General features: G+C 40.2%; 1 protein-coding gene across 2 annotated transcripts in view; it reads right to left on the bottom strand.

The window, feature by feature from the left end:
* Positions 1-19,398, bottom strand: part of MOB1B (MOB kinase activator 1B) — a 376,190-nt gene that overhangs the window by 318,113 nt on the left and 38,679 nt on the right. For both annotated transcript variants that reach the window (XR_009211796.1, XM_032150553.2), the window contains exons 2-3: positions 16,367-16,533; positions 5,086-5,179 (exon numbers count right to left, since the gene is read on the bottom strand). Coding sequence is in view for 1 of the 2 variants with exons in the window: in XM_032150553.2 (XP_032006444.1) it covers positions 5,086-5,179; positions 16,367-16,533 (261 nt within the window). In the remaining variant the exon portion in view is untranslated. The remainder of the gene's footprint in view (positions 1-5,085; positions 5,180-16,366; positions 16,534-19,398) is intronic.

Below are 19,398 nucleotides of genomic sequence, written 5' to 3' on the forward strand. Positions count from 1 at the left end.
GCGACAGAGCGAGACTCCGTCTCAAAAAAAAAAAAAAAAAAAGAAACCTTAACATTTTTAACCTTCCCTCACAATCATGTTTTTCATCTTGTCAATCATTTTCAGATGTTTCACATTCATATTTAAATGTAAAAATCAGAAACAGACAAGGTAAACTAAAGAATCATTTTCAATATCCTGAAGTGTTTTTAAAAAATATTAACTTTCAATATCCTAAGGCTTTTTGAAAAATAATTAGGCCAGGCGCGGTAGCTCACGCCTGTAATCCCAGCACTTTGGGAGGCCGAGGCGGGCGGATCATGAAGTCAGGAGATCGAGACCATCCTGGCTAACACGGTGAAACCCCGTCTCTACTAAAAATACAAAAAATTAGCCGGGCATGGTGGCAGGCTACTGTAGTCCCAGCTACTCAGAGGGCTGAGGCAGGAGAATGGCGTGAACCCGGGAGGCAGAGCTTGCAGTGAGCCGAGATCGCGCCACTGCACTCCGGCCTCGGTGAAAGAGCGAGACTCTGTCTCAAAAAATAACATAACATAACATAACATAACATAACATAACATAACATAACATAAAATAATTGTATATTGCTTAGACCTTTAGAGTTTACAACTATGACTCCCTAATCTCTTCTTTTTCTTTCGTCGTGTTTATACTTAGGATGATTTCCTTCATTCTGTAGCTCTATTTTGCTGCGATGCCTTTCTCATTCTACCTTTGACAGCCTACTCTCTTTGAAATGTACTTCTGTCATCACAGCATGAACTTGTAAACTGCAAACTCCAATTCACAATTTCTTTTTTAATAATAATAAAAATCAGTAACTGAAGGCCAGGTGCAGTGGCTCACCCCTGTAATCCCAGCACTTTGGGAGGCCGAGGAGGGCAGATCACTTGAGGTCAGGAGTTTGAGACCAGCCTGGCCAACATGATGAAACCCCGTCTATACTAAAAATACAAAAATAGCTGGGTATAGTGGCATGCACCTGTAATCCCAGCTACTCAAGAGGCTGAGGCAGGAAGATCTCTTGAACCTAGGATGCAGAGGTTGCAGTAAGCCAAGATCGCACCACTGCACTCTAGCCTGGGCAATGGAGCGAGATTCTGTCTCAAAAAAATAAAATAAAAATAAAAAAACAGTATCTGAGAACAAAGTTCTATGAGCCATCATTCAATACCACTTTGCAAGGGGCTTAGCATTTATTAAGTATTAACAAATGCCTCTCCTAGGCACAATCCTGCATCTGCTGGTAAAAATGAAGAACTATGACAACAACTACATCTTCTTAGCACTAATGACTGGGAAATGTCAAGATTCTCCCAAAAAAAAAAAAAAAAAAAAAAAGAGAAAGGAAGAGAGGGAGGAAAGAAAAGAAGAGAAGGAAGAAGAAAAGAGATGTAGAGAAAGAAGAAAGAGAAGGAGGAGAAAGGAAGGAAAAGAAGGAAGAAAGAGAAAGAGAGGGAAGCAGACAGGCAGGCAAGAGACCACACAGCTTTAACGTTATGTACGCACACATGCATGCATACAGGAGGAGAGACAAACAGCTCTCAAGCCAGAAGAACTGGCTTTCTTAGAAGGCAGTGCTATTTAATTTCTCAAGGCATAACTAACCACAGAATAGAAAAATTAAACACATCTATTTTCACAAGTGAACCAAAGTGAACACCAGTAACACTGGCAAGAATTAATACTAAAGGGGGACTGATTTCATTTCTAAATGCCCCCATTCCTCTAAGAAATCTTCCCAAAATAACAAGTAACAGAAATTCACACTCTACCTGTGATGATAAAACTAGGAGACACCTATGTCTTTAAATTACTTTTTTTTTTTTTTAAACAGAGTCTCACGCTATCATTCAGGCTGGAGTGCACTGGCACAATCTCAGCTCACTGCAACCTCACCTCCACCTCCCAGGTTTAAGTGATTCTCCTGCCTCAACCTCCTGAGTAGCTGGGATTACAGATGCACACCACCACACCCAGCTAATTTTTCTATTTTTAGTAGAGACGAGATTCACCATGTTGCCCAGGCTGCTCTCAACCTCCCGACCTCAGGTGATGATCTGCCAGTCTCAGCCTCCCAAAGTGTGGGATTATAGGCGTGAGCCACTGTGCCCAGCCTAAACCACATTATTATTATTATTATTATTTATTTTTTTTTTTTTTTTTTTTTGAGATGGAGTCTCACTCTGTCGCCCAGGCTGGAGTGCAGTGGCGCAATCTCGGCTCACTGCAAGCTCCGCCTCCCAGGTTCACACCATTCTCCTGCCTCAGCCTCTCCGAGTAGCTGGGACTACAGGTGCCCGCCACCACGCCCGGCTAATTTTTTTGTATTTTTAGTAGAGACGGGGTTTTAACGTGGTCTCGATCTCCTGACCTCGTGATCAGCCCGCCTCGGCCTCCCAACGTGCTGGGATTACAAGTGTGAGCCACCGCGCCCGGCCACATTATTTTTTAAAGGGACTATCTTGACTAGACTTTTCAAAAAGGCGAGGTGGGGAGTGTGACAGTTCATACAAGTTCAAACAGGGTGAGGAGAGAATAAAAGATGCACCTGCAACTACAAACCCCATACAAAGTCCACAGAAGACGTTTCTCCAAAGTAAACAGTCCAGTGACGGGTAAAAACCACAAACATACTTCTGCAGGAAGAGGTGTAAATGGAGGAAGGGAATTGACAGACACTAGATTTTGAATAGCTCTGCAGCTATACTCATCTCCATGGGCTAAAGAAGTGAAGGTTCAAACACAGCTTTGTGTCTTTCCTAGTGCAGTCTTCCTTTCTCTTTACTGAGAACTGCCAACTTCTTTTACCTCTTCATATGGTATCTCCATATTTTTCCTAAGCTACAATATTATAATTATGTTATGGGCTCTTTCATCATTTGACTAAATTCTTTGAGTCTACGGCAATGCATAGAGCAATATTCTTATAATGAATGTTGACATATGATGTAAAAAACATGTATGAAAGGCCTTACATTTAGGTACCACTAAATAAATGGTAACTGTCATTGCTATTATTAGTAGAAGTAATAATAAAAGCTAGTTTCCAAAATGTACTGATTCGACCCACATTTTTTGGGTGTTAAAACAAGGTGGCAAGCTCTGTCCTTGCACCAAAAGGGAATTAAAAGAACAAATCCAAGTCTTTGCTATTGTGAATAGTGCCGCAATAAACATACGTGTGCATGTGTCTTTATAGCAGCATGATTTATACTCCTTTGGGTATATACCCAGTAATGGGATGGCTGGGTCAAATGGTATTTCTACTTCTAGATCCCTGAGGAATCGCCACACTGACTTCCACAATGGTTGAACTAGTTTACAGTCCCACCAACAGTGTAAAAGTGTTCCTATTTCTCCACATCCTCTCCAGCACCTGTTGTTTCCTGATTTTTTAATGATGGCCATTCTAACTGGTGTGAGATGGTATCTCACTGTGGTTTTGATTTGCATTTCTCTGATGGCCAGTGATGATGAGCATTTCTTCATGTGTTTTCTGGCTGCATAAATGTCTTCTTTTGAGAAGTGTCTGTTCATGTCCTTTGCCCACTTTTTGATGGGGTTGTTTGTTTTTTTCTTGTAAATTTGTTTGAGTTCATTGTAGATTCTGGATATTAGCCCTTTGTCAGATGAGTAGGTTGCAAAAATTTTCTCCCATTCTGTAGGTTGCCTGTTCACTCTGATGGTAGTTTCTTTTGCTGTGCAGAAGCTCTTTAGTTTAATGAGATCCCATTTGTCAATTTTGGCTTTTGTTGCCATTGCTTTTGGTGTTTTAGACATGAAGTCCTTGCCCACGCCTATGGCCTGAATGGTATTGCCTAGGTTTTCTTGTAGGATTTTAATGGTTTTAGGTCTAACATTTAAGTCTTTAATCCATCTTGAATTAATTTTTGTATAAGGTGTAAGGAAGGGATCCAGTTGCAGCTTTCTACATATGGCTAGCCAGTTTTCCCAGCACCATTTATTAAATAGGGAATCCTTTCCCCATTTCTTGTTTTTGTCAGGTTTGTCAAAGATCAAATAGTTGTAGATATGCGGCATCATTTCTGAGGGCTCTGTTCTGTTCCATTGATCTATATCTCTGTTGTGGTACCAGTACCATGCTGTTTTGGTTACTGTAGCCTTAAGCAACCCAAATGTCCAACAACAATAGACTGGATTAAGAAAATGTGGCACATATACACCATGGAATACTATGCAGCCATAAAAAATGATGAGTTCGTGTCCTTTGTAGGGACATGGATGAAACTGGAAAACATCATTCTCAGTAAACTATCGCAAGGACAAAAAACCAAACACCGCGTGTTCTCACTCATAGGTGGGAATTGAACAATGAGAACTCATGGACACAGGAAGGGGAACATCACATTCCGGGTACTGTTGTGGGGTGGGGGGTGGGGGGGGCGGGGACAGCATTAGGAGATATACCTAATGCTAAATGACGAGCTAATGGGTGCAGGAAATCAACATGGCACATGGATACATATGTAACAAACCTGCACATTGTGCACATGTACCCTAAAACCTAAAGTATAATAAAAAAAAATAAAAATAAAAATAAAAATGTAAACTGCCAAAAAAAAAAAAAAGAACAAATCCAACAGGTTAAATAAAACATATATGAATAATGTAAGAAATATAACAAACAAATTTCATTACAAAGGTAAAAAAAGTTAAATAGTCTGATGAAATCAGAAGGCTTTGACAGAGAAGTATTTGATAGTAGACTTGAAGATCAGTAAGATTTTTTGAAATATTGACAGAAAATGACAGGAGTGAAATGGGAGAGAAGAAAAATGTCCAAGAGAAGAGAACAAGCAAGCTTCCAGAGAAGTAAGTAATGGAGGGAACAGCAAGGTATTTCCAGTAATCCAGTTAGGATAGACTAGAGAAGACACATAAGCAGAGGAAAGGCAAGATGGAGAGTCACAAAGCCCAAGCTAAGGAATATAGATTAATAGTCACTGGAAAACCTCAGAAAGAGATGCTAAGTAGAAAAATTATATGGTCAGAAACCTCGTTCTTCTCTAAGAACCGTAAAATAATGTAAAAATAAAAAACTAATCATTAACTATGTCTTACTTTGGGCCAGCTGACATCACTGGACAACTCTCTTCTGTACAGAAGTCTGTGATAGTTCCATAAAGCATGTTGATCTGATTGAAGAAATCCACAGCTGTAAAGCAAGTATCAGTTGTAAGTAAAACAGAATGGCTAAATTTAAAATGAGATTTTAATTGTACTTGAACAGAATAGGCTTATCAGAGTTCGTTCCCCTACAAAAAACAGGTGAAAACCATACACAGAAGTCTCAACACATGGAAATGAGGAGCTCGTGTTCATCAAACGACTCCCTTGAGAGCAAAAAGGCAAGCATAGAGAGCAAGAAATTATTTGCAACACATACAAACAACAGAAATCTTATACCCAGAATACATAAAGAACTCATATAGATCAATAAGAAAAAGACAACACAGCTGAGAAATGTGAGACAGTTTTAAACTGTCACTTCACAAAAGAAATTTCCAGGTGGTCAAATGTCCTATGAACAGATGTTGGTAATCATGGAACTACAAATTGAAATGATAGTGGGATGCCATTCCATAGGCCCTAAAAAGGCTAAGATTTATCTGAAAATGCAACAAGGCAAGAATCCAACACGTTCTTAAAGAAGAACCAGACTGGGCACGATGCATCACACCTGTAATCCCAACACATTCACAGGACAAGGCTGGAGAATTGCTTGAGCCCAGGAATTCAAGACCAGCCTGGGAAATACACTGAGACCTCGTCTCTGCCAATAAAAATAAAATTAGCCGGGCATGGTGGTGCATGCCTGTGGTTCCAGCTACACAGGAGGGTGAGGTGGGAGGACTCCTTGAGCCCAGGAAGTCAGGCTGCAATGAGCCATGATCACATTACTGCACTTCAGCCTGCGTGACGGAATATGTCTCAAAACAAAAACTAAGGTAAGTATTAAGATTTATAAAGCACAACGAATAAAACAGTATGATTTTAGTAGACCAATGGAACAGAAGAGAGACCTAGGCAATTACAGAAACAGATGCAAACACAGGTGAAACATTTGATTTATGACATAGCCATCATCGCAGAATAAGCAAAGGACAATCTTTTCATAAATATTTCTGAATCAACTGGTTATTGCTACGGGGAAAAAATAAAACCTGGCCAGGCACAACTGGCTCACACCTGTAATCTCAGCACTTTGGGAGGCTGGGGCAAGAGAATGGCTTGAGGCCAGGAGTTCAAGACCAGCCTGGGGAACACAGCAAGACCCCATCTCTGCAAAAAATATTTTAAAAATTAGCCAAGTGTGGTGGTGCTCCTCCTGCAGTCCAAGCCACATCACTCAGAAGGCTGAGACGGGAGGATTGCTCGACTCCAGGAGTTCAAGGCTATAATGAGCTATGATCTCGCCACTGCACTCCAGCCTGAGCCAAAGAACGAGACCTTGTCTCAAAAAAAAAAATAAAGTAAAATGAGGCCGGGCGTGGTGGCTCACGCCTGTAATCCCAGCACTTTGGGAGACTGAGGCAGGTGATCACCTGAGGTCAGGAGTTCGAGACCAGCCATGATCAACATGGAGAAACCTTGTCTGTACTAAAAACACAAAATTAGCCAGGTGTGGTGGCACATGCCTGTAATCCCAGCTACTCGGGAGGCTGGGGCAGGAGAATTGCTTGAACCCGGGAGGCGGAGGTTGCAGTGAGCCGAGATCGTGCCATCACACTCCAGCCTGGGCAACAAGAGCAAAACTCCGTCTCAAAAAAATAAATAAAGTAAAATGAAATCAAATAAAATTTGACTCTTCACTGATGTCATACCCAAAAAGCAATTCAAAGTAAACTGTACCTCTACATGTGAAAGGCAAGACAATTACATTTAAAAGAACATAGAAAAATATATTTGTGACCTTTGACATGTATAAATTTCTTAAAAAGAGCATAGGCCGGGCATGATGGCTCACGCCTGTAACCCCAGCACTTGGGGAGACCAAGGCCTGGGGAGGATCACTTGAGCCCCAGAGTTTGGGACCACCCTGGGCAACACAGTAAAATCCCATCACTACAAAAAATTTAATAATAAATAAATTAGCTGGGCATGGTGGTCATGCCTGTAGTCCCAGCACTCTGGAACACTCTAGGAGGCTGAGGTGGGAGGATCGCATGAGCCAGGGAAGTTCAAAGCTGCAGTGAGCCATGATATCATGCCACTGCACTCCACCCTGGATGACAGGGCAAAACCCCCTCAAAAAAATAAAAATTTAATTTTAAAAAAAGAGAACAAAATGCACTAATCATAAAGGAATAGTTTCCAGGTTTCATTAGATTTGTTCCTAGGTTGATATTTTTGATGCTAATTTTTTTTCCTTTTTTTTGTTGTTGTTCATTTTTCTTTTTTTGGCCTCTATTTCCTGGTGATGAGATATTCATAATTTTATATTGACCCAAGAGCTGACAACCTCATTAAATTCATCTATTAGTAATAATAATTATGGTCTTTTAGATTTTCAACATATTTTCTTTTCCAAAAAGGGATTTTCAGACCAATCAACATATTTTTTATTGGCTATAAATGAAAAAAATAATTCTTTCTTCCTTTCCAGTCAGTATATTTTTTATTATTTTTCTTGTTTACTGAATTGGTTAAGACTCCAGTAACTGGCTGCGCGCGGTGGCTCACACCTGTAATCCCAGCACTTTGGGAGTGAGGCTGAGGTGGGTGGACCATCTGACGTCAGGAGTTCGAGACCAGCCTGAACAATATGGTGAAACCCTATCTCTACTGAAATACCAAAAATTAGCCGGACATGGCGGCGTGCACCTGTAGTCCCAGCTACTCAGGAGGCTGAGACAGGGGAACTGCTTGAACCCAGGAGGCGGAGGTTGCAGTGAGCTGAGATCACACCACTGCACTCCAGCCTGGGTGACAGAGCGAGACTCCGTCTCAAAAAAAAAAAAAAAAAAAAAAAAATGACTCCAGTAACATATTGGTGGTGGATATCCTTGACTCTTTTCTAAATTAAGAAAAAATTTCAACGTTTACTATTATAATGTTATAGCTATTCTGCTAATAGGTATGATTTATCAGAACAAAGTTCTCATCTATTACTTGATAACCCTTTTATTATGGATTTTGAACTTTAACAAATGGTTTTTCTGCATGTATTGTTGTGATATATTTTTTTTCCTCCTTGATTTTGGCTAATGCAGTGAATTACAATGACCAATTAACATTTTTTTCTTATTTATTTTTTTTTGAGGTAGGATCTCACTCTATTGCCCAGACTTGGGGTGCAGTCAGAGCTCACTGCAGCCTCAAACTCCTGGGTTCAAACAATCCTCCCGCCTCAATCTCCCTGAATAATTAGGACTATAGGCATGCAACACCACACCTGGTTAACTTTTAAAATGTTTTATAAATAGTGGGACTCGGCCAGGTGCGGTGGCTCACGCCTGTAATCCCAGCACTTTGGGAGGCTGACGTGGGTGGATCACCTGAGGTCAGGAGTTTAAGACCAGCCTGACCAACATGGAGAAACCCCATCTCTACAAAAAATACAAAATTAGCCGGGCACAGTGGCGCATGCCTGTAATCCCAGCTACTCGGGAGGCTGAGGCAAGAGAACAGCTTGAACCTGGGAGGCAATGGCCGAGATCGTGCCATTGCACTCCAGCCTGGGCAACAAGAGCAAAACTCCGCCTCAAAAAAAAAAAAAAAAAAAAAAAAATAGTGGGACTCACTATATTGCCTAGGCTGATCTGAACCCCCTGGCCTCAAGCAATCCTTCCACCTTGGCCTCCCAAAGCACTGGGATTACAGGTGTGAGCCACAACCTGAGGCCCCTCAAATGTTAAACTAACCTTTGTATTTCTGGAATAAACTCAACTTAGTCATAATGTATTATATACACTTTTAAAATGTTACTAGATTCAATTCACTAATATTTTTATTAGAATTTTTACATCTATGTTCATTTCAAGTTAGATGACCTAGTTCCCTTTCTTCTAATGTTCATGTAGAACTCATAAAACTAATATTTTTTCCATTCTTTGTAAGAGCCAAAGGCTGGCGTTATTTCTTCCTTGTTTCACGGAAATACTACTGTGGCAAGGTTTTTAAATAGATTACAATTTTTTTTAAGTTATAAGATTATTCAGATTTCTTATTCTAGTGTTAACTTTGATAAGTTGAATTTTTATAAGAATTTGGTTATTTCAATTAAACTTTCAAATTTATTTTTTTAAATTTAATTTTTTTTTTTAATTTTTTTTTTTATTAAAAAATTTTTTACGATTTTTTTTTTTTTTTTTGAGACGGGGTCTCGCTCTGTCACCCAGGCTGGAGTGCAGTCGCTGCAAGCTCTGCCTCCTGGGCTCACGCCATTCTCCTGCCTCAGCCTCCCAAGTAGCTGGGACTACAGGTGCCCGCCACCACGCCCAGATAATTTTTTGTGTTTTTAGTGGAGACAGGGTTTCGCCGTGTTAGCCAGGATGGTCTAGATCTCCTGACCTCGTGATCCACCCGCCTCGGCCTCCCAAAGTGCTGGGATTACAGGCGTGAGCCACTGCACCCGGCCTCTCTTACAACTTTTAATGCTATGTAAGATCTGGTGTGTATTTACTTTTTTATCCCGGATATTGGTTATTTGTGCTTTCTAATATTATTAAATAATTAATATTTTAAATTAATATTATTTTAAAAATATTAAAATATTTTTTTCTTGATCAATCTTACCAGGAGTTATAAATTTTTAAACTTTTCAAAGAATCACTTTTTTTTTTTTTTGAGATGAAGTCTTGCTCTGTCACCCAGGCTGGAGTGCAGTGCTGCAATCTTGGCTCACTGCAATCTCTGCCTCCCGGGTTCAAGTGATTCTCCTGCTTCAGCCTCCCAAGCAGGTAGGATTACAGGCACCCGCCACCACACCAGGCTAATTTCTGTATTTTTAGTAGAGACGGGGTTTCACCATGTTGGCCAGGCTGGTCTTGAACTCCTGACCTCAACTGATCCACCTACCTCAGCCTCCCAAAGTGCTGGGATTATAGGTGTGAGCCACCACGCCCAGCCCAATTCCCTTTATTGTATGTTTCTTTTCTATTTTACTAACTTCTGTTCTTTACTGATAACCTCTTTTAACGTGTTTTTTTTTTTTTTTTTTTGAGATGGAGTTTCACTCTTGTTGCCTAGGCTGGAGTGCAATGGTGCAATCTCAGCTCACTACAACCTCCGCTTCCTGAGTTCAAGCAATTCTCCTGCCTCAGGCTCCCAAGTAGCTGGGATACAGGCATGCCCCACCACGCCCAGCTAATTTTTGTATTTTTAGTAGAGATGTGTTTTTGCCATGTTGGCCAGGCTGGTCTCGAACTTCCGAGGTGATCCCCCCACCTCGGCCTCCCAAAGTGCTGGGATTACAGGCATGAACCACCGCACCCGGCCTCAGCTCTTTTAACTTTCTTTGCATTTAATTTGCTGTTGTTTTTCCAACCTCTGGAGACTGATGCTTAGTTCATTAACTTTTAATATTTTTCCTTTTCTAATATATGTATTTATGTGCTCTAAATTTCCTCTAACACAGTTTTAGCTATAATACATCCCACAAGTTTCCATATATAGTATTTTCATCACCAAATTTCAGTTCAAAATATTTTCTGATTTCCACTGAGATTTACTTTTTCCAAACATATACAGATTTCTGTTTATTACTGCGTTCTAGCCAGATTCCACCATGGTCAGAGAATGTATTGGTTTCCATTTTTGAAAATGTAAATATATATACTCTTAGGTGCTTAGGTCATGTGCTCCTAGGTCAAGTCTGTTAATCATGTTGCTCAAATTTTTCTAACTCCTTACCGATTTTTTCTTCTGCGTTTTCTATCTGTTACTGAAAGAGGAATGTTAAAATCTCCCATTATGACCATGGATTTGTCTACTTCTCCTTTTAGTTCAGTCGACTAATATTAATAAATTTTTGAGATGTTATTAGAAACATATGCATTCAGAATATTATATACTATTTGGGAATTGAACCATTTATCATTTTAAAATATCCTTTTTTATTGCTTTTTGCCTTAAAAGTCTACTTTATCTGACATAACACGACTATTGGCATTCTTTGGATTAGTGTTTAACTTTAGTTTCAAGCATTCTATAGCTGTATATTTAAAGTATGTCTTGCAGCATTCAGATTTGTTTTGCTTTGTAATCATCTTGACACATTGGTGTGTTTGTGTGGGGTTTTTTTTTGTTTTGTTTTTTTCTTTTTTTTGCGATGGAGTCTCACTCTGTCTCCCAGGCTAGAGAGCAGTGGTGCAATCACAACTCACTGCAGCATCCACCTTCTGGGCTCAACCGATCTTCCCACCTCAGCCTCTCAAGTAGCTGGGACCACAGGTGTGCGTCACCATGCCTGGCTAACTTTTTTATTTTTGGTACAGATGGAGATTTGCCATGTTGTCCACGATGGTCTCAAACTCTTGGGCTCAAGTGACCCTCCCACCATGGCCTCCCAAAGTGCAAAGATTACAGGCATGAGCCACCATGCCCGGACAATCAACTTTTGTGTTGGACCATTTAGTCCTTTACATTTAATACAATTACTATTGATAATATTTGGATTTCAACTTACTATTAATATACTACTATTTGCTATTTATCCTACTCATTGTATGATGCTTTTTCTCTCTTTACGTTTTTATTAATTCTATTTTATTTCATTTTTTTAGAGACAGGGTCTCACTCTGTCGCTCAGGCTGGATTGCAGTGGTAGGATCATGGTACACTGCAGCCTTTAACTCTTGGGCTCAAGTATTCCTCCCACCTCAGCCTCCCAAGTAGCTATGGCTACATGTACGTACATCTCCGGCTAGCTTATTCTTTTCTTAGTGACAGGGTCTTGCTATGTTGCCCAGCATAGCCCTTATTGCTGAATTTAAGAGCGCTATGTATATTTTGGATACAGGTCCTTTACCATGTATGTGGTCTGCAAAGATTTTCTGCTAGCCAGTGGCTTCATTTTTTGTTTTCTTTACAATGTCTTTCACAGAGCAGAATTTTAAATTTTCTTTCTCTTTTTTTGTTGGAGACAGAGTCTTGCTCTGTCACCCAGGCTGGAGTGCAGTGGCACGATCTTGCCTCACTGCAACGTCCACTTCCCAGGCTCCAGCAATTCTCATGCCTCAGCCTGCCAAGTAGCTGGGACTACAGGGATGCACCACCATGCCTGGCTAATTTTTTATTTGTATTTTTAGTAGAGATGGGGTTTCATCATGTTGGCCAAGATGGTCTTGAACTCCTGAGCTCAAGTGATCCGCCCACCGTGGCCTCCCAAAATGCTGGGATTACAGACGTCAGCTACCGTGCCCGGCCTCTTAAATTTTCATGAGGTCTAATTTATTAATTTTTTCTTTTAAAAGCACACTTTTGGTTTTGTATGTAGAAACTCATCACCAAATCCAAGGTTGCATAGATTTTTCTCCTGTTTTTTTTTTCCTAGAAGTTTTATAGTATTGTGTTGTATTTTTAGGTCTATTATTCAATTCATGCTAATTTTTCTGAAAGGTGTAAATCTGTGTCTAGATTTATGTTTCTGCATCTGGATGTCCCAGTGTTTCACCACTATTTGTTGAAAAAATAATCCTTTCTCCACTGAATTGCCTTTTTTCCTTTGTCAAGATCAGCTGACTATTTATATGGACCACTGGTCACTTTCATAACTTCAAATATATTTTTCTGTGTTCCATTTTGAATATATTCACTTTGAGATCACATTTAGGCACCAAAATAGTGTTATCAGGTAGAGTTTTGACTAATTCGTGAAGCCTGGGGAGAGATCTCAACTACAGTGATGAATGCAAGAGTCCTCAGTGGATAAATTTTTATTTTATTTGTTTAGAAAAGAGGTCTCCCTATGCTGCCCAGGCTAACCTCGAACTCCTGGGCTCAAGCCATCCTCCCACCTCAGCCTGTGGAGTAGCTAGGACTACAGGTGTGAACCACCACTCCCAGCTAATTTATTTTATTTTATATTTTTGTAGATACAGATTTTGCCCAGGCTAGTCTCAAACTCCTGAACTCAAACAATCCTCCCCACCTCGGCTCCCAAAATGCTGGGATTATAGCGTGAGCCAATGCACCCAGTCTCTCCTTATATTCTTCAGGATTATTTTTTATTATTCTATTTTTCTCCTGTATTAGCTAAGTAATTACACTTTCACCTATTATTTGGATATAGATCTTATCAATAATTCCCTTTACTCCTTTATGAACCTGAAATGTTTACTGAATCACTGCCAGTGACTGGAAGTATCTGTCCTGACTCCAACCCTATTCACCTACTTCATCAAGTGTCATTTGGGAAGATTGCTATAAATAAGGAAAATTTTAAGTCCAACACTTCAGTTAAATGTTGTATTTTCAAAGCAGAGTATGCCCTAAGCAGATGTTCTAATGTTTCAGTCCAAAGCAATCTGTGTCCAGCTGTAGTAAAATCATAGAATTACTGTGAAATTTTAAGAGTTCTCAAAGTTCTAGGCATTTCAGTAGTACAGTAGTCCCCCTTTATCTGTGGTTTCACTATCCATGGTTTCAGTTATCTGTGATCAACCATGGGCTGAAAATATTAAACGGAAAATTTCAGAAATAAACAATATGTTAAGTTTAAAATTGTGTGCCATTCTGAGTAACGTGATGACATTTTACACCATCTCATACCATCTCACTCCGTCCGCTTGGGATGTGAATCATCCCTCTGTCTAGCTGTATACCTGCCCATTAATCACTTATAGTAGCCACCTTGGTTATCAGAGTGAAGGATTACAAGAAGGGTTAAGTAAAGCACAATAAGATTATTTTGAAAGAGAGAGACTATATGCACATAACTTTTACTACAGTATAACTGTAATCGTTCTATTTAATAGTTGTTAATCTCTTGCTGTGCTTAATTTTAAATTAATCTTTAATAAATTTTAAATTAAGCTTCATGAATTTAAGCTTTACCATAGGTATGTAGTGTATAGGAAAAAACACAGTGTATATAAGGTTCAGTACTATCACCAGTTTCAGGAATCCACTGGTCATCTTGGAATGTATCCCTAGCAGATAAGAGAGGTACAGACACTCAGTTGTGGCAATTGAGAAAGAGACAGAATACAGACAGAAAATGATTATTTGCTTTTATATGTAAAAGTCAGACTCTACTGTAATATAGAAGCTCTATACAGCCATCCTTACATTTCAAACATGAGTAAATGAACTCTCAAATTTTACAAATTGGTACAAAAAGAATGTACACATATATTGGAGATTCATTCTGAATACTGTCTTGGAGATGACACAGAACCATCTTAGAAATACGGCAGGCCTCATCAATAAAGCAAATAAATCACTTTATTTCAAATAACTAGATTCTCTTGGTCCAGGAGGATAATCACATAATAATAACATGGTTCTTGCGTAAATGCTGTCATGATAAGTTTTAAGACATCATAATAAAATCCCGGTTCCTAAAAGGTGTTAGAGGAGGGCAGCTCAATTTATAAATCCCATGACATAGTTCAAATTATAAGAGGCCATCAAATATAAGAAAAATACTGTTTTGCACTTCCTGAAAGCCTAGACATTTTGTGTATGCTTTCAATGAAATTTCTTTTTTTTTTTTTTTTTTTTTGTTGACGGAGTCTCACTCTGTCGCCCAGGCTGGAGTGCAGTGGCGCAATCTCGGCTCACTGCAAGCTCCGCCTCCCGGGGTTCACGCCATTCTCCTGCTTCAGCCTCTCTGAGTAGCTGGGACTACAGGCGCCCGCCACCACGCCCGGCTAATTTTTTTTGTATTTTTAGTAGAGACGGGGTTTCACCGTGGTCTCGATCTCCTGACCTCATGATCCGCCCGCCTCAGCCTCCCAAAGTGCTGGGATTACAAGCGTGAGCCACCGCGCCCGGCCTCATTTTATTTTTACTAAATTCAAATAAATTTCCTTCAATTATAAAATTCTATTTTTTTTTCACTAATGTTGAAAAACCCTGAACCTTTTGTTCCTCAATTTTCTCTGGCTTAATTCCCAAGAATATAATTACTATTCATACGTTATTCTCTGTAGGAGTTAAGAACATCTCATAAATATATTTTACTAATTTCATAAGATGACTACTTGATGTCTTTTTTTAAAAAATAAGCACAACTGGCCGGGCGTGGTAGCTCACACCTGTAATCCCAGCCCTTTGGGAAGCTGAAGCCGGTGGATCACGAGGTCAGGAGTTCGAGACTAGCTTGACCAACATGGTGAAACCCCATCTCTACTAAAAATACAAAAATTAGCCGGACATGGTGATGCATGCCTATAATCCCAGCTACTCAGGAGGCTGAGGCAGAAGAATCGCTTGAACCCAGGAGGCAGAGGTTGGAGTGAGCCAAGATCATGTCACTGCACTCCAGCCTGGGCGACAGAGCAAGAGTCGATCTCAAAATAAAAATAAAAATAAAAAAAGCACAATTAGACAAGTCACTGAGTATGCCACTGAGAAAGGCAATTTAGCATAGTGGTTGACTCTATAGACTCTGAAATTCTATAGCTGTATATTTGATCCCAGGCTCTGCCATTTAATAGCTATACGACCTAGGCAAGTTACTAATTGTCTCAACTTAATCTATTAAACCAAAATAACAATCATACCTACATCATAAGGTTATAAAGATAAAATAAAATCATCCATGTAGAAAGGAGAGTGGTGTGTCTATACAATGTTTGACAAATGAAAAATTATTATTATAATGAAGATAGTAAATCTATGCTTTGTATTAAAATAGGAAACAAGATTTCATAAAATTCCATATTCAGAAATAAAATAACAAGGACTAGATGTGGTGACTAGTGCCTGTAATCCTAGCACCGTGAAAGGCTGAGATAGAAGGATCACTTGAGATCAGGAGTTCAAGACCATCCTGGACAACATAGTGAGAGCCCCACCTCTACTAAAACATGTTTGTAAATGAGCCAGGCATGGTGGTATGTGCCTACAGTCCTAGCTACGTTAGAGGCTGAGGGTGGGAGGATTGCTTGAGCCCAGGAGGTCAAGGCTACAGTGAGCCATAACTGCGCCACTGTACTCCAGCCTTCCAGCCTGAGGAAGTGAGTGAGACCCTGTGACTGAGTAAGACCCTGTCTCAAAAAATAATAATAATAAAGTAAATAAAGTAACATGAAGGTTAAAGTTAGATTGAGATATCACTCTTTTATGATATTAGCTTGCTAACTAAATCCTAGAATGGACAGCACCAACACTCACCAACAATGAGGCTATTACCCTAATTCATAGTCTACTGAGAAATAAAAAGGCTACTTACTGTTAACTGCAACCCATTCATTTAGATCTTCCCCCTCAGGAAGCATGACAGCCATCCGAAGGTTGCCACTGCCAAGTGTGGCTTCTGCATGTTTTAAGAGCTCATACTGGTGAGAACCCTCTGGAATGTTCTTCTTTGGTTTAAAAGTTTTAGAAGAGCGACTACCACTATGAATAGAAAAGAAAAAAAAGGGTTTAATATTTAAGGCCTGACATTCAATAGAGTCATTCACCAAGCATTAGACCTAAACTGTATTGGCTTAAATCCCAGCAACAGAATTGCTGTAACTACTGTGCTCTCCATCCGAAACTCCTACAAACTTTCTCTGCTGTGTCTAGTTAACTCACAAAAAGAAAAATTTTTAAGCTGTAACTAACACTTCTTCTCAATAAATTAATGACTCAGGATTATAAACTGTAATCTAAAAAACAAAAAAGTACTTCCATGATAAGTTTTAGTTATTTTATTCCTTTCACTCCTATTCTCTCATTCTAATAAAATAAATTTGTTTCCTTCTTAAAAGAAATATAAAGATACAATTTGATATCAATAAAACATAAAAATCCTGGAACAAGAAAAAAAAGCTACATGTTCAGCCAGGCACAGTAGCTCACACCTGTAATCCCAGCACTTTGGGAGGCAGAGTCAGGCAGATCACCCAAGGTCAGGAGTTGGAGACCAGCCTGGTCAACATGGCGAAACCCCATCTCTACTAAAAATGCAAAAAAATTAGCCAGGCATGGTGGCGGGTCCTTGTAATCCTAGCTACTCAGGAGGCTGAGGCAGGAGAATCGCTTGAACTCCAGAGGCAGAGGTTGTGGTGACCCAAGATTGTGCCACTGCACTCTAGCCTGGGCGGCAGAGTGAGATTCTGCCTCAAAAAAAAAAGAAAGAAAAGCAAAGCTACATGTTTTTCTACCCAATTATAGGAAGTATCAGTAATCAATTTTAGTCCAGAATTCTGGTTAAGCAGTTAAGTAACTAGACATTAGTATGGCTGGTTTGCTCAAATTTCTGAATGCTTAAGCACACACAGAGACACAGACACAAACACACACAGTGTATGTGTATGTGTATATATACACATAAATATTTTTTAATGGATCAACTGAAACTAGGCTTCAAGGTGGTTTTAATAGTTTTTAAGAGAGCTGGGCACCTCTAGTTCCAGCTACTCAAGAGGCTGAGGTGGGAGGATCCCTTGAGGTTATAGTGCACTATGATCACACCTGTGAATAGACACAGCACTCCCACTTGGGCAACATAGCAAGACCCCCATCTCTGAAAAAAAAAAAAAAAAAAAAAAAAAGGAGGCGGGGAGCTGAGTGTGTTGGCTCACACTGGTAATCCCAGCTACTTGGGAGGCCAGAGGCAGGAGGATTGCATCAGGCCAGGAGTTCGAGACCAGCCTGGGCAACGCATTGAGACTTCCCCATCTCTAAAAAAATGTTTAAAAATTAAGCCAGGTGTGATGGTGCAGCCTGTAGTCCCAGCTAGGGATTAGGGAGGCTGAAGCCAAAGGATAGCTTAAGCCCAAGGAGTTCAAGACTGCAGTGAGCAATGATCATGCCACTCTACTGCAGCCTGGGCAAGAGAATGAGGCCCGTCTCTTTTTAAAAAAAAAAAAAAGGCCGGGCGCGGTGGCTCAAGCCTGTAATCCCAGCACTTTGGGAGGCCGAGGCGGGCGGATCACGAGGTCAGGAGATCGAGACCATCCTGGCTAACACGGTGAAACCCTGTCTCTACTAAAAATACAAAAAATTAGCCGGGTGTGTTGGCGGGCGCCTGTAGTCCCAGCTCCTATGGCCTGAACCGGAGGGAGTTGCAGTGAGCCGAGTGGGCCATGATCCAGCCTGGGTGACACCAAGATCCGTCTCAGAGAGAGAGTGATTTTTAAATCTTCTGTTAATACTGGCAAATTTTTATCAAATTAGGGGTCACCCCTGTCCATTATTCTCCTTCACTTCTTATTGAAAGGAACAGACTAGAAAAAAAGAGCTGGAGAAGTGGGAACTTTTTTTTTTCTTTTTTTTTGAGACAGAGTCTCGCTCTGTCACCCAGGCTGGAGTGCAGTGGCACGATCTCAGCTCGAGAAGTGGGAAAACTTTAATGTTATTAAATTCGCAGCATCAAAAACATCTAGGCATTTGAACATATGAATACGGAAGTGGAATCCCCAAAAAAAAAAAAAAACACATAAACAATGGTTACACTTTCCAAACTCTCCAAAGCTTTTCACTCTACCTCCTCTCAAGTTTACACCCCCAACCCCAATCCCTCCCTCTTTCCCGAAGATAAACCAGTAGTTCTCAACCCCTGGCTGCATTATTATAATCATCTGAGGAGCTGTCAAAAAGTATTGAGGATCTTGAAATAAAATAAGAATCTACCAGTCAACCTGAATATACAATTCAAATAACAGGTATTTTTCATTCTAAAGTACTGGCATTCTCATTTAAATGTAGCTCTCTCCATAGGTGTTTAATTAGAATTAAACTGATGTTCCTCATAACACACAGCCTCTCCTATCTCTACTCAACAGCAAAAGGATCACTTTAAAAACACTCATCGCAGGGCTGAGCACAGTGGCCCACACTTATAATCCCAGCACTTTGGGAGGCCGAGGCGGGCAGACTGCTTGAGCCCAGGCCAATCTGGGCAACATGGTGAAACTGTCTCTACAAAAAATACAAAAATTAACCAAGTGTGGTAGTGCATGCTTGTAACCCCAGATACTCAGGAGGCTGAGATGGGAAGATCACTTGAGCCCAGGGAGTCAAGGCTACAGTGAACTGAGATCACGCCACTGCTTCCCAGCCTGGGTGATAGAGCAAAACCCCGTCTAGAAAAATAAAAATAAAAAATCGACCCAACACAGTGGCTCTTCCCTGTAATCCCAGCACTTTGGGAGGCTGAGGTGGGAGGATCGCCTGAACCTAGGAGTTCAAGAGCAATCTGGGCAACACGGTAGGGCTCCCTCTCTAAAAAATATATTTAAATTTTTTTTTCAACCAGAGAATCAGAAGCTAAAA

This window comes from Hylobates moloch, unplaced genomic scaffold (genome assembly GCF_009828535.3).
Source record: "Hylobates moloch isolate HMO894 unplaced genomic scaffold, HMol_V3 SCAFFOLD_2, whole genome shotgun sequence".
Taxonomy (NCBI): Eukaryota; Metazoa; Chordata; class Mammalia; order Primates; family Hylobatidae; genus Hylobates; species Hylobates moloch.